The sequence below is a fragment of the Salmo salar genome, chromosome ssa09, assembly GCF_905237065.1.
Source record: "Salmo salar chromosome ssa09, Ssal_v3.1, whole genome shotgun sequence".
Classification (NCBI taxonomy): Eukaryota; Metazoa; Chordata; class Actinopteri; order Salmoniformes; family Salmonidae; genus Salmo; species Salmo salar.
Window position 1 is genome coordinate 81,898,710 of NC_059450.1, and position 15,984 is coordinate 81,914,693.

At 40.1% G+C, this 15,984-nt stretch overlaps 1 protein-coding gene across 3 annotated transcripts; it reads left to right on the forward strand.

The window, feature by feature from the left end:
- The first annotated feature begins 479 nt into the window (after nt 1–479).
- Nucleotides 480–12,148, forward strand: irf2b (interferon regulatory factor 2b). 3 transcript variants are annotated; one of them, NM_001123615.1, is given in 9 exon segments: nt 480–491; nt 1,962–2,054; nt 2,411–2,510; nt 2,644–2,820; nt 4,126–4,160; nt 4,348–4,471; nt 6,843–7,007; nt 7,780–7,823; nt 10,945–11,244. In NM_001123615.1, coding segments are annotated over 8 exon segments (1,032 nt in total). In that variant the 5' UTR covers nt 480–491; nt 1,962–1,967.
- Nucleotides 12,149–15,984: the final 3,836 nt, after the last annotated feature.

The following is a 15,984-nucleotide window of genomic DNA, read 5'->3' on the forward strand; positions in this document are numbered from 1 at the left end:
AAGACGGATCATTAATAATGGGCAAAAATTACATTGTTTTCTCATATTGTATGTAGGGTTTACAGTACACTAGTTGTCTGTCCACATTGTCAGAAATCAACTATGCAAAAAACACTGTAGCAAGTTTGGAAACAGAGAAACTGGTTTCGTTTCAAGCAGGAAAGGCAAGCTGGAATCCAACCAGATGGGTGTTGAGGAAGTGAAAATGAAATTGAGTTGTCCGTTGTAGAGGCGTAGACCAATGAGAAGACTTCCGTGCTCTCCAGAACCCTGTGCAACGCCATCTAGGCTCAGGGGACGTGAGACAAACAAATCGGGAGGGGATTTCCACGCCAAGCACTTCCTTTACTTGTTTTGCTTTCGATCTGGACACTGAAATAGGCTAAATTCACTTTTCGTTTGATATACAGAAACTCGAACTACACGAGAATATTGTGCAACTGACAAGAGGACTGTCGATTAATCAAGCTGAATAGAACACTTTATCGCAGGTAACGTTTCCGCATGTTATTATCGCTGAAGTTCTGTATCTATAGAATCACGAAGCGACATTGTAAACCCTAATCGAAAGTAATAGAATGTTGATCCATTGGCCAACCGACTTGGAATGAAGTTTATTTTCACTTTTGGGTTGATATGTCTGGCAGCTTTCTTGTGAACTTGAATTAGCACAGCTGTCAGTTTAGACGACAACGTGACTTGACAAGACGGAGCGAAATGTTTCTTTGTGGCGCATTGCGCACCAAAATGTCTACAGGCAATTGTTGCGGTATAAACATTTACAGGTAGTTGTCTGTTATGTTGTGTATGTTATCAGACTAAGACAGAAATGGGCAGTATAATGGAATTGGAACACGCTTGGTAAATTACATGACTACTAGGCTACAACTGCAGGGTTTATTAAATGATAACTAAGTTATTTTACTGCTTAATTTTTAAAGCAAACCAGAATATGTATGATAAACCCAAGATGCATGCATATATATTAAAGTAACATTCTAATATCCTGTTACTGAATATTGGTTTAGGAGTTAGTTGCATTTTGTTGAAGTGGACTTTGATCACTACTTGATTACTCTACCTCTACCTGTAGCCAATCATTCTCAACTCTACGATACCGGATGAAGTTTGGTGGCGATGAGATGACTTGGCGGAGTGTAGCCTACCTCCGACTACATCGAGTCGGTATCTGTAGATGGTGGTAAAAATGTCAATTATTTCATGCATACCTTGTACGTATGTTTGTCCTGTGTAACTGGGTTATTTTCTTTGGGTGCTGCAATCACTCGTGTATGAAAAATAGCATTTTACGCAACCTCCGCCAAGAGAGCCATTGTTTGTTAAAGTAGGAGCAGCCCTGCACCGCGCAATTTGACAGTCACATAGAATTACGTTTTTATCAAGACCTTCGGATTGCAGCAACTGAAAGAAAAGAACACAGTCACACATGACAAACAAGTACAAGGTACGCATGAAAGAATGGACATTTTTACTAGTATCGACTGATACTGACTCGATGTAGTCGGAAGTAGGCTACACTGCCAAAACTCAGCGCCTCGCTGCTCAACTCCATCGGGAAACGTGGATTTGAGAATTCTTGGCTGCCGTTGCATGCAGCAATAACTAAGCAGCTTGCATGGTCATCACAAGCTTATGTGCACCTTTAACCATTAACACCTTATTACACATCAACAAAGTAAAGCTTGACGTGTGCTAAAACACAACTGCGCCTTTTCGCGTTTTGTTGTAATCCCTCTAAAATATTTGTTGTGGCGCAGGGTTTCTGCTCTGTTGTAAGAGAATGAAATCAGATGTTGCTGATGGGCTCAGGGAATGATGTCATCCCCTAATGGGCCTCTTTGCCACAGAGATTTTCTGACCTGTTGCTGTCTACAGGAAGCTAAGGAAAGGGATAATTCATTACATTTACTGTTTATCTCCTCCTTGCTCTGTGTCTGCAGGCGACCATGCCCGTGGAGAGGATGCGAATGCGGCCATGGCTGGTGGAACAGATAAACTCTTCCCTAATCCCTGGCCTGATATGGATTAATAGAGTGAGTGAAATGTGTCTTTTATTGAGACATTCAGTTTTCTTCAGTATGGAAAATCAACACATTCTAAGATTATTCTGTACCAGGTTTTCAGTCTTTGCTCAAGTAATTTGCTACCAAACCCAACAACTTAACCCCTCCGTCACACAAACAGGTTTACACTCCTATCTAAACAGTCAACCATATTCTGTCAAACTTCTGTGTTTTTAAGTTGTGTGTGTTTTTGTTTGCTTGTTATATTCTCTAAATCCTCACTGGCAAGTACTGTATGTAGAAACAGCAACCACACACGTATGTGCTGATGATGTGTTAGCCAAGTTATAAAGTATGTCTGAATCATTGTTGTGATGAACCTGCAGGAGAAGAGGATCTTCCAGATTCCATGGATGCATGCTGCAAGGCATGGCTGGGATTTGGAGAAAGATGCTCCTTTATTTATGAACTGGGCCATTCATACAGGTACAGTAATGAACATGTGAAATGATAATGGCCAACAATACACAGTTCTACATGACCAATGCTACTGTTGTGTTATGACTTAAGTTGATGCAGCAGTATGGCCTTCCCATAATAAGTGATTTTGTCTAATCAGGAAAATACCAACTAGGGATCGACAAACCAGACCCGAAAACATGGAAGGCCAATTTCCGCTGTGCTATGAACTCTCTGCCTGATATTGAGGAGGTGAAAGACAAGAGCATCAAGAAGGGGACTAACGCTTTCAGAGTATACAAGATGCTGTCTGCTTCAGAGCGCCAGACCAAGAAAGGCAAGTGGTTCTCTGAGTCTCTGGCTGCAGGTAGACAGGCAGCCTAATTCTGATATTTTTTTTCACTAATCGTTTTTTTGACCAATCAGATCAGTTCAGAAAAATATCTGAAAAGATCTGATGTGATTGGTCAAAAGACCAATTTAGTTTAAAAAAAAGAAAAATAAGACCGAATTGGGCTGCCTGTGTAAACGCAGTCTCTGGCTCAGCGAGAACAGTGGTTGAATTCAAATCACATTTTATTTGTAACGTGCTTAGTCTACACCTGTGGTTTACCAACAGTGAACTGCTTGGTAAACAACAGGTTTTGGCTAACAGTGAAATTCTTACTGACGGGTCCTTTTCCCAAATGTAGAGTTTAAGATAAATAGAAATAGTGACGCAAGGAATAAATACAGTGAATAACAATAACAGGTAAAACTAACATGGCTATATACAGGGAGTACCAGGTAGTAACATGGCTATATACAGGGAGTACCAGGTAGTCACATGGCTATATATAGGCAGTACCAGGTAGTAACATGGCTATATACAGGGAGTACCAGGTAGTAACATGGCTATATACAGGGAGTACCAGGTAGTCACATGGCTATATATAGGCAGTACCAGGTAGTAACATGGCTATATACAGGGAGTACCAGGTAGTAACATGGCTATATACAGGGAGTACCAGGTAGTCACATGGCTATATACAGGGAGTACCAGGTAGTCACATGGCTATATACAGGGAGTACCAGGTAGTCACATGGCTATATACAGGGAGTACCAGGTAGTCACATGGCTATATACAGGGAGTACCAGGTAGTCACATGGCTATATACAGGGAGTACCAGGTAGTCACATGGCTATATACAGGGAGTACCAGGTAGTCACATGGCTATATACAGGGAGTACCAGGTAGTCACATGGCTATATACAGGGAGTACCAGGTAGTCACATGGCTATATACAGGGAGTACCAGGTAGTCACATGGCTATATACAGGGAGTACCAGGTAGTCACATGGCTATATACAGGGAGTACCAGGTAGTCACATGGCTATATACAGGGAGTACCAGGTAGTCACATTATAAATGGCAGACTGAAGGATATCCGCTTTCAGAGGGTCACACTTATGACTGTATTAAGGCATTATGATGTGGCCAGTTTTGCATTCAACTTCAATTCATGTGTAATATGTGCTCTGAGTATTCATTTGGTATATGATGTAATAACATGTAGAAAACTGATCCACATTTGACACACTGAAATAGATTGTGTGTAACAATGGACTGTCTATTAACAATGCACTGTGTGTGTTTTCTAGGAAAGAAGAGGACTGAGAAAGGAGGAAAGAACAAGGTAATAACCATCATCAAATTGTTATGTTGTCACAACACCTCCGTGTGTAAGTCTATAATCAATTTCACATTCAAACTATTATTTTAATTGAATAATTTGCATGTAAAATGGTATGAGCATGGATAACAGACCTTCAATGAGGATGGAGAGAGATGCCCACACCCCTCTATCTCTGTCACCCGAGCAGCAGGTGGAGCCCGGGTTCCCAGCCATGGAGAGCATGAATGGGTCTGTTGGAGACCATCGTGGGCCGGTGTTGAAGGTGGAGGTGAAGGAGGAGGTGAAAGAGGATTACTTTACAGACTGCACAGGTAATAGCTGGCATTAGTGTGTTTTTTTTGTGTCCCCAATTGCACACGAATCCCTATATACTTCACTTCTTTTGATCACTTTCCATAGGGCTCTGATCAAAAGTAGTGCACTTTACAGGGAACACAATGCCATTTGTGACCACCTTGTGTCTACAACATACCTCAATCAATGTAATTGATGTTGATTTTGAAGGTGTGTGGTAAACATGCAAGACTGCACAGCTATAGTAGTTAATTATGCTCTTACTAATGTCTTATATGCGTACATCTTGTTTTGTTCGTGTATTTATTATGGATCCCCATTAGTTCTGCCAAGGCAGCAGCTACTCTTCCTGGGGTTTATTATGGATCCCCGTTAGTTCTGCCAAGGCAGCAGCTACTCTTCCTGGGGTTTATTATGGATCCCCGTTAGTTCTGCCAAGGCAGCAGCTACTCTTCCTGGGGTTTATTATGGATCCCCGTTAGTTCTGCCAAGGCAGCAGCTACTCTTCCTGGGGTTTATTATGGATCCCCGTTAGTTCTGCCAAGGCAGCAGCTACTCTTCCTGGGGTTTATTAAGGATTAGAGGTCTACCGATTACGATTTTACAACAGCGAAAAAAAGCCGATATTGATTAATATCTCTCTCTCTCTCTCTCTCTCTCTCTCTCTCTCTAGAGAATTACAACAATACTGAATGAACACTTATTTTAACTTAATATAATACATAAATAAAATCCATTTAGTCGCAAATAAATAATGTAACATTCAATTTGGTTTAAATAATGCAAAAACACAGTGTTGGAGAAGAAAGTAAAAGTGCAATATGTGCCATGTAAAAAAGCTAACGTTTAAGTTCCTTGCTCAGAACATGAGAACATATGAAAGCTGGTGGTTCCTTCTAACACGAGTCTTCAATATTCCCAGTTAAGTTTTAGGTTGTAGTTATTATAGGACTATTTCTCTCTATACCATTTATATTTCATATACCTTTGACTATTGGATGTTCTTATAGGCACTATAGTATTGCCAGCCTAATCTCGGGAGTTGATAGGCTTGAAGTCATAAACGGCGTAATGCTTGAAGCACAGCGAAGAGCTGCTGGCAAACGCAGGAAAGTGCTGTTTAAATGAATGCTTACGAGCCTGCTGCTGCCTACCACCGCTCAGTCAGACTGCTCTATCAAATCATAGACTTAATTATAATAACACACAGAAATACGAGCCTTAGGTCATTAATATGGTCAAATCCGGAAACTATCATTTCGAAAACAAAACGTTTATTCTTTCAGTGAAATACGGAACCGTTCTGTATTTTATCTAACGGGTGGCATCCATAAATCTAAATATTCCTGTTACATTGCACAACCTTCAATGTTATGTCATAATTATGTACAATTCTGGCAAATTAATTACGGTCTTTGTTAGGAAGAAATGATCTTCACACAGTTCGCAACGAGCCAGGCGGCAAACTGCTGCATATACCCTGACTCTGCTTGCACAGAACACAAGAGAAGTGACACAATTTCCCTAGTTAAAAGAAATTCATGTTAATAGGCAATATTAACTAAATATGCAGGTTTAAAAATATATACTTGTGTATTGATTTTAAGAAAGGCATTGATGGTTAGGTACATTGGTGCAACGACAGTGCTTTTTTCGCGAATGCGCTTGTTAAATCATCACCCGTTTGGAGAAGTAGGCTGTGATTCGATGATAAATGAACACATACCGCACTTATTATATGAAACGCAGGACCAGCTAGATAAACTAGTAATATCATCAACCATGTGTAGTTAACTAGTGATTATGTTAAGATTGATAGTTTTTTTATAAGATAAGTTTAATGCTAGCTAGCAACCTACCTTGGCTCCTTGCTGCACTCGCGTAACAGGTAGTCAGCCTGCCACGCAGTCTCCTCGTGGAGTGCAATGTAATCGGCCATAATCGGAGTCCAAAAATGCTGATTACCGACTGTTATGAAAACTGGGGCCGATTTCAAGTTAATCGGTCGACCTCTATTATGGATCCACATTAGTCACTACCAAGGCACCGGCTACTCTTCCTGGTATTTCTTATGGATCTCCGTTAGTTCTGCCAAGGCAGCAGCTACTCTTCCTGGGGTTTATTATGGATCCCCATTAGTTCTGCCAAGTCAGCAGCTACTCTTCCTGGGGTCCAAACACATTAAGACACTTACATTACATTTAAAACAAAATATAAAACATTACATCATATAACATTATTACACCACAACATATCTACAATACAAAATGTATAATACCAACATACAACAATATTACAATGTATGTGTGTGTAGAGTGCTTGTGTGCGTATGCGTGTCTTTCCTCTGGATGACCGTTTAATAACCAGGGATCATCCTCTCTTCCTCAGAATATCTTCATCAGAGCAGTCACAGTCCTGGGTACGACCAGTTGATCGTCGACGACCTGCCTTGTGTCTGCCAGACCATCGAGGTGACCACGGAGAATGAGGAGCAGTCAGTCAGCTCCAGCCACCCATACCCACTCCAGATCTCCCCTGTGTCCTCGTATGGAGGTCAGTCCACCCCCCCACCCCCTAAACACTCCCATCCCAACCCATGCCTTAACACAACAGACATGGGTGCTTGCCCTTGAATTTGGTATCCCAATTGGCATGTAGAATTGTGCCTTCAACTCCTCCACCCACGGTGAGGACATTGGCAGCTACAATCTTTCCTGCAGAAGACCTGCAAGTCACATCAGTACCCATCATAGGTTTTAATAGAGTGATAGAATCCTTGTCAGCCACATCAAAGTTAAGCTAGAGTTGAATGAGATCTACAATCAAATAAGACTGATAGGTGAATCATTTATTTGGTGATTGGAGGTATTAATTACTAGATTTTCAACACCATTCTATGCTTGTGGCTTCAAAGGGACAGTATCAGCTCCATTTCAAAATACAAGGTAAAATGGAAACCTTTGAACATTTATTTGAGCCAGGTAGTGTAGTACTGTGTTGTATTGCTTAATGTATATTAGGGTTTATGGCTTTGCTGTTGCAAGCTCAAGGCCAGTGTGTCATCATAAAGATGGCTACATCTCCACTGTCATTCAACCTGCTTCTGTTATTACTGTAGAGTAAGTTAACGTGTTGTAAAGTGACATACAGTACAACTACTAGTCCTGCATGTTTAGTATTTGGTGAAGCATTAAACGATCAATGATTGTTTAGCGGCTGCCGAGAGTATGTCACTGATAGTAGCAGATCATCATCCCTCTCTAACCTGTTAGTCTGGAAATCCCTGACTGTGTTTCATGCTTCTTCTTCCTGGTCTGCTTAACAGAGAGTGACCCAGACAGTGTGCACAGTGAAGAGGACTCCAAGGAGGTAAGGCCTGAGCTCTGTCTACACGTATTATACCAGTCTGTGTACACACTAAAGGACTCTGAACAATAGAATACATATCTGTATCAGAAGCAAAGCACATCATTTAAAACTGGTTGTCCTGGTAATTTAGTAATCACTCAAGACAGACAGATTATTTTGTAAGATTGTAAAGGTACCCAGAAGCCTTTGATTTTAAGCCTGTGCATTAGAGCTGGCCGACACTGATAAAAATCCATATCATGATAAATGTAGTGAATTATCTCGATAAAGATAAATTGAACACTAAGTTCATAACATGAATGCACCAGTTACTCTTTTATATTACCCTTAACTACTGCTGCTACTTTGAAAGTTGTAGCTATCAATTGTCCCATCAACAATCAGCAATATAAGCAAACTTATCCCGTGCCAAACTTAACATTTCTCTAGTAGGGCCCTATAGGTTATTTATCTTAATGAAAGATATCAGCAAAATTTCCACGCTAAGTGGTCGTTAATTTTCAGCACCTTTAAGGAGCGGTTGTAACACGGAGCGATAGCTTTGTTTTATGGTGCCACTGTAGATGGCCTGTTTATGGTGCCATTGTAGCTGGCCTGTTCGCTAAGGCAAGGGAAGGGCACTTCGCTAGCAACATTCGCTTATTCCAATAGGGCTGAGCGGCATGGCTGGGCCTGCCTGGGAACACAGACACATACAGCTGAAACATCTGATAAACAAGCCTTAACTTGAAGCCCACCATTTTGAATTCATGACATTAGCCAGTTCTACTGCTTAACAGCTGAGTACAGTAACTGTAGCATGGTAATACTGTCACTCTACCTCTACCTGTACCACTACCTCTAGCTTATATTGTCAGTTCCTGTTCTAGAGTGCTCTGATGTAAAGAAAGACAAAACAACAGAAGGCAGCTCTCTGGTGAATACTGGATTCACTTGTTTCCCATGGCTAATGATTCACCCTAATTTAATATCTTGAATTGTCCTCAAAACAAGCCCAATCACAAATCAAACACGAACAGTGTGTTTGATTTGTGATTGGTAAGTATTTGTAATTGGAAAGTATTCATACCCCTTCACCTGTTCCACATTTTGTTGTTAGCCTGAATACAATTTTTATTAAATATATATCCCTCACCCATCTACACACAGTACCCCATAATGACAAAGTGAAAAGATGTATTTAGAAATGTTTTATGTTTTTGGGGGAAAATTAAATACAGAAATATCTCTTACATATGTATTCATACACCTGAGTCAATACTTTGTAGAAGCACCTTTGGCAGCGATTACAGCTGTGAGTCTTTCTGGGTAAGTTTGTAAGAGCTTTCCACACCTGGATTGTGCAACATTTGCCAAGTTTCTTTCTTTAAAAAAATCTTCAAGTTCTGTCAAATTGGTAGTGGTTACTTGCTAGACAACCATTTTCAGGGCTTGCCATAGATTTTCAAGCAGATTTAAGTCAAAACTGTGTCTCGGCCATTCCTTGGTAAGCAACTCCATTGTAGGTTTGGCCTTTTGTTTTAGGTTATTGTCCTGCTGGAAGGTGAATTCATCTCCCAGTGTCTGGTGGAAAGCAGACTACCAGGTTTTCCACTAGGATTTTGCCTGTGCTTAGCTCCATTCTGTTTATTTTTTTATCCTGAAAAACTCTCCAGTCCTTAACAATTACAAGCATACCCATAACATAATGCAGCCACCACAATGCTTGAAAATATGGAGAGTGGTACTCAGTAATGTGCTGTGTTGTGTTTGACACAAACATAACACTTTGTATTCAGGACAAAAAGTTAATTTCTTTGCCACATTTTTTGCAGTATTACTTTAGTGCGTTGTTGCAAACAGGATGCACGTTTTGAAATATTTTATTCTGTACAGGCTTCCTCCTTTTCACTCTGTCAATTAGGTTAGTATTGTGGAGTAACTACGTTGTTGATCCATCCTCAGTTTTCTCTTATCATAGCCATTAAACTCTGTAACTGTTTTAAAGTCACTATTGGCCTCATGGTGAAATCCCTGAGTAGTTTCCTTCCTCTCTCTGGTAACTGAGTTAGGAAGAACACCTGTATCTTTGTAGTGACTTGGTGTATTTATACGCCATCCAAAGTGTAATTAATAACTGCACCATGCTCAAAAGGATATTTAATGTCTACCAATAGGTGCCCTTTGCGAGGCATTGGAAAACCTCCCTGGTCTTTGTGGTTGAATCTGTTTGAAATTCACTGCTTGACTGGGGGACCTTACAGATAAGTGGATGTGTGGGGTACAGAGATGAGGATGTCATTAAAAAAAATCATGTTAATCTCTATTATTGCGCACTGAGTGAGTCCATGCAACTTATTATGTGACTTGTTAAGCAATCTTTACTCCTGAACTTATTTAGGCTTGCCATAAAGGGGTTGAATACTTGTTGACTCAAGACATTTCGGCTTTTAATTGTTAAACTTTTGAAAAAAAACCCATTCCACTTTCATATTATGGGGTATTGTGTGTTGGCCAGTGACACAAAAAAAAAAATCTCAATTGAATCCATTTTAAATTTGGCCTGAAAAAGTCAAGGTGTGTGAACCATTTCTGAAGGCAATGTACATACCGTTACAAAACAAGGCCAATAGCAAATCAAGCACATGCATATCGTTACAGAATGCATTATTTATATCTTAAATGTTGCCTTTGTGTTGTTTGAATACATATTGACATGCCCACTGGAGGAACAGAGAACTAGTATAACACCAGGCTGTTTTTCTGTGTCCAATGAAGCCCTGGGTGGAGAGATGAGGTCCCTTTTTAGTATGAGATCCCTTAGTATAGCTAAATCATGCAGAGCTCAACAGCAGGAGGACAAGCATGTTAGAAAGTATTAAGAACAAGTTTGACAGTGCTCATAAACATGACAATATATGTGAATGTCAATGTGTTTCAGCCACGTTTTGCTAGACTTGCTATGTCAATGAAATTCCCTCTTCTAATGCTTTAAATTATTTATGAAGATTCTGCAAACAGACCACTATACATGTTGAGAAATATGCTAGTAGCCAAGTCTATATTCATGTATATCCTGAAATGAGTGTTTGAATGGTTATGGTGTTGGCTGAGTTAAACCTACCTTCTGTGTGACTTGCAGGATCTTCGTGGCGGGCTGTGGGAATCAAGTTTCACTTCCTCTGTGCTGAGAGTTCCCTCGTGCTCACTACCCAGCATGGCCACCTTTGTCACTGGTGGAAAGGTAACCAACTTCAAAGTGACCAGCACCAGGGACCCCATGCCCCTCATTAGCTACAGCAACAGCCCCTGGACCAGGGACATGCCAGCAGCCCAGCACCCTCCCTCAGAGGAGGCTTCCTCCAGCCAAGCCTCTGCTGCCGAGACCAGAGCCAGCGTTATCATGAAGACACCAGACGTCTCCTCTGTCAAGACCTGCTGAAGCCCTGGCAGTGCAGTGACTCAAGACCAGATACAGGCCAGTCAGTGGCAGGCTTGGCGTTGAAAAGCATTGATCACTGCTGGGCTTGTTGTTCGACCAGAGTGCCTACTCATAGGAATGACTGGGACTATGTCAATTGGACATTCAGTATAGGGGCTCTGTGAGCTGTAGAATATGAATCGATGCCCAAACTGAACCTGCCAAGATCTCAGGGCCTTTTAGATGGGATGGGAGTGAGGGGATGAATCTACAAACTGTTGGGCATATGTCCCACTCTCCACCCACTGTTAATAATGTATATACTGATATGTCTGTGTAATGGCATACCGCTTCTGCACCTTATGGAAAACACTGATGGGGATGTGTGTGGCCACCCTGGCTGTGTGTTTACACTGACAGCAAGGCTGAAGCCTGGGAAAGGCCTTAAGAGGCCTTGCTGATCTAACTTTCCAACCTTGTCTTTGACCTTCAAGGTGATGCCATCCATTGGTTAGAAGGATGAAGTGAGTAAATGCACCTGGTCATTTATCTTGATGCCTTTTAAGCACGCTTATATATATATTTTTATATAAAGGGACATTTTAATCTAAGGTGGACAATTTATTTGATTTGTATATTTTTTACTCAATGAAAGATTTGATTCTTTGTTAGATTTGTTTTTATTGTTATTTACATGACACATTATGAAGAAAAAAAATCATTTTTATCAACAAGTCTGCATTTGTGACATCTCATGTGTGTGAATTTGTATAGGCTTGTTGCTTATGTGTGTCTAAATGTAATGGTGTGTTTTTAAATTAGTTACTAAATCCATTTACACACGTTTGAGTGTGTCACACATTCATGGCCAACTCTTAATCCTGTGGATCAACATGCAAATCTTAATAAAAATCTTGTTTTGTAATCTTGTGGTACTACAGTGTAGTAGACGGTTTTTCAAGTGACAGATTACCAGAGGTCAGCAATGTCTGTTTCTGACCATGTGTGAAACGTTTATGTAGTTGTTTGTTCAGCTGTTGGATTCAAGAAATTTGTTTCACTGTTCTTTTCCTGCTGTCCTTTCTCAACTCTGGAAGATTTTTAAAGAAAATGGTGCCAACAGTGAGTGTTTTGCCTCTGTATGTTGACTCATAGTATTACTTGTTTCAACAGGCATGAATGCAGTGATATTCCAGCTATTGCATAATGGCTCTTAAAAGTCTACAAATACTAGTGATTTGTAAACTGAAAATTGAGGGGTTTTTCTTCTTCCTTTTTTATTTTATTTTTATTTTATTTTTTATTTTTTTTAAACCTGGTTTCCTCTTAACAATCCTTTCACATTCTATTGGGGGGGAGCTCTTCAGCAGCACACCAAATGGGCCTGCTTTGGCTCATGCTCTGGCTGCCTTTTAGTTTCGGTTGCTGTTCTTAGCCTCTTAACTTCCTGTTTGTGCCTGAACACACAGCCAATTGGTGCCCGGGTTGCTGTGACAACCACACACCAGATAGGTCATTAATCAATCCCAGAGTAAACAGTCTCAACCACTCCACAGGATAGTCCAGACAGAGCAAATAACAGCACGCAAATGCCAAGCATTATGAATTGGCAATGCTAAAGGACTGGACCATCAGACATCTGCAGATCTTAAAATGCATTGTCCAGCCCAAGGACTACATGCACTTTTGTTTGAATGAAAAGCGGTATATAATACAACTATTACATTTTCATTTTGTTTCATTCATGTCCTTGGTTTGGTTGAATAGTCTCTGGGCAAATGGTCAAGTTCATGACTACTGTAGTTACAGTGCCTTCAGAAAGTATTCAAACCCCTTGACATACCACATTTTGTTATGTACAGCCTGAATTCAAAATGTATTAAATATATTCATTTTCTCAGCCATCTACACACAATACCCCATAATGACAAAGTGAAAACATATTACAAATGTTTGCAAATTTATTGAAAATGAAATGCATTAATATATTACATTTGCATAAGTATTCACAACCCTTGGCTTTGACACTACCAACTGAGCTGAGGTGCATCCAATTTCCTTTGATCATCATCCTTGAGATATCACTACAACTTGATTGGAGTCCACCTGTGACCAATTCAATTCTTTGGATGTGATTTAGAAACACACCTGTCTATATAAGGTCCCAAAGTTGATGGTGTATGTCAGAGCAAAAACTATACCATTAAGTCCAGGGAACTGTCCACAGATCGCCGAGATTGAATTGTGTTGAGGCGTATATCTGGGGAAGGGTATAAAACAATTTCTAGAGTGTTGAAAGTTTCCAAGTGCACAGTGTTCTCCATCAAGTGGAAAAAAATATGGAACTACCCAGAGCTGGCCGTCGAACCAAACTGAGCAACCAGGCAAGAAGGACATGGCTCAGGGAGGTGACCAAGAACCCAATAACCACTCCAAGAGAACTACAGAGTTCCTTGGCTGAGATGGGAGAATCTGGCAGAGGGACAACAGTCTCTACAGCACTTTACCTATCTGGGGCTTTATGGGAGAGGGGCCAGACAGAAGCCAGTCCTGAGAAAGTTCTGGAGTTTGCAAAAGGCCTGTGAAAATTTTAGACCATAAGGCAAAAGATTCTGGTCTGATGAGACATAAATGTAACTCGGGCTTGAATCCGAAGTGCTTTGTCTGGATAAAAACCAGGCACAGCTCATTACCCATCTAACACCATCCCTACCGTGAAGCATGGTAGTGACAGCATCATGCTATGGGGATGCTTTTCAGTGTCAGAGACTGGTAAGGATAAAGGGAACAATGAATGGAGGCAAATCCTTGATGAGAACCTGCTTGACTGCAAATGACCTTAGACTGGGGGCGAAGATTTATGACCCCAAGCATACAGCCAAAGCAATGTTGGAATGGCTTCAGAACAAGAATGTTAAAGTCCTTGAGTGGTCCAGACTTGAATCCCATTGAAAATCTGTGGAAAGGCTTTAAGATTGCTGTTCACTGCTGTTCCCCATCTAATTTGACAGAGCTTGAGAAAATCTACAAGGAATAATAGGAGAAAATCCCCAAATCCAGATGTGCAAAGCTGATACAGACATACCCAAGACAACTCAAAGCTGTAATCGCCACCAAAGGTGCTTCTACAAAGTATTGACAGGGGTGTGAATACTTATGCAAATGAGATTTCTATATTTCATTATCAATAAATTAGCAAACATTTTTACAAATATGATTTTACTTTTTCATTATGGGGTATTGTGTGTAGATGGGTGAGGGGTAAAATGTATCTTCAATCCATTTAGAATTCAGGCTGTAACAAAATGTGGAATAAGTCAACGGTTATGAATACTTTCTGAAGGCACTGTATCTCTGGTGAATCATGCAAAGTCTGAATACATTGCACCATCTAGTGGCTGTAGTAATAACTGAAATATAAATCAAAGTATTCAATAGTTTAGTGTGTGAGCTCTCAAAGCAATTAAGTGGGTAGGAATGTAGCAGTTTTGTGAACAATGTAAAAACATCACATTTTTCTTCTCTGTGTCTTCTCTGTGTCTACATCACAATACTAAGTTCAAGTATAATTTTTTACCATGCATCATGAAAGTTATTTTTATTCAGTTGGACTATGAGCCTGGATATTTGGGTAAATTGATGATTATTATGATACTGTGTGTACCAAAAGGCCAGTTACCTGTAAGGTTCCTAGTTCAAATCCCCGAGCAGACACGGTGAAAAATCTGTCATTCTGTCCACGAGCAAGATAACAACAGCTCCGCGGACGCCTAATGTGGAAGCCCCCCGCACGTCTCCAATTCAGAGGGGTTGGGTTAAAAGCAGTAGTCAAGTTTCAGTTGAAGCTTGTGTGAATTGACAATAAAAATAAATGCAATCCTTTAATTGAATCCCCTTGTCTGTAGAAATGGTTGTCTTCGAGATGAACACATAGTGGCAGTAGAATACTGTAACATTTTTGCATTGGAATTTCAGAAAAAGTCCTTAATATTTTTACAGTAATGGTGGAATGATAGTGCTTCACAATATTTTTCCACGCCCAAAATGATTGGGCCCAAACAAAATTGCATTTGAATGGTATAATAATATAATAATATATAATTATAATAATTATATATAATTAAAAGACAAAAGTGTATTATCCCCTTATAATATCTTAATGATTATCTCCTTTTTCACTTTGTTTAACCTTGTGGAATGTTGAAAGGTCACTGACTGATTGTTCCACAGTGACCCCTCTGACAACTTCCCCTGGGGGCTATTCGTTACGTCGATTCTGTTGTAAAACTACCAGAATTTGTTCTATAGAAACTTGTTTTAATTTGAAACTGTTTGGACTAATGAATACACCCCTGGGGTTCATTATGCCGATTGTTTTGCAAAATGTTTCGTTTGTTGCAAAACGTTTTGCAACAGTTAACTCCAAACGCTGTTGAGTTCCGTTTTGTTCTTAAACGGAAGTTGTAGTTCAGTTGTGTCTCGCCCCCCAAAAATATTAAATAAAATAAATGGCTGGAAGAAGTTAACTCCAATTTAGAGCATGGTATAATTGTTAATTTATTGATGTGCAGATTGGAAAGGCAAACTGTAGAATCCATAACATTTAAATGAACTAGAACTTCCGTTGAGGAACCCAACAGCGTTTATGTCACGCTGAAGAGCGGTTGGAGTTAACGGTTTCTGTTGCAAAACGTTTTTCAACAGACAAAACATTTAACAACAGAACGTAATGAATACACCCCTGATTTGGTTTGTGCGGTT

Coding starts and splice junctions, on each gene's coding strand:
- irf2b (XM_014212773.2), top strand. Junction 2,821..4,125: donor AGAGCGCCAGACCAAGAAAG/GCAAGTGGTTCT, acceptor TGTGTTTTCTAG/GAAAGAAGAGGACTGAGAAA. Junction 4,161..4,347: donor AGAAAGGAGGAAAGAACAAG/GTAATAACCATC, acceptor TCACCCGAGCAG/CAGGTGGAGCCCGGGTTCCC.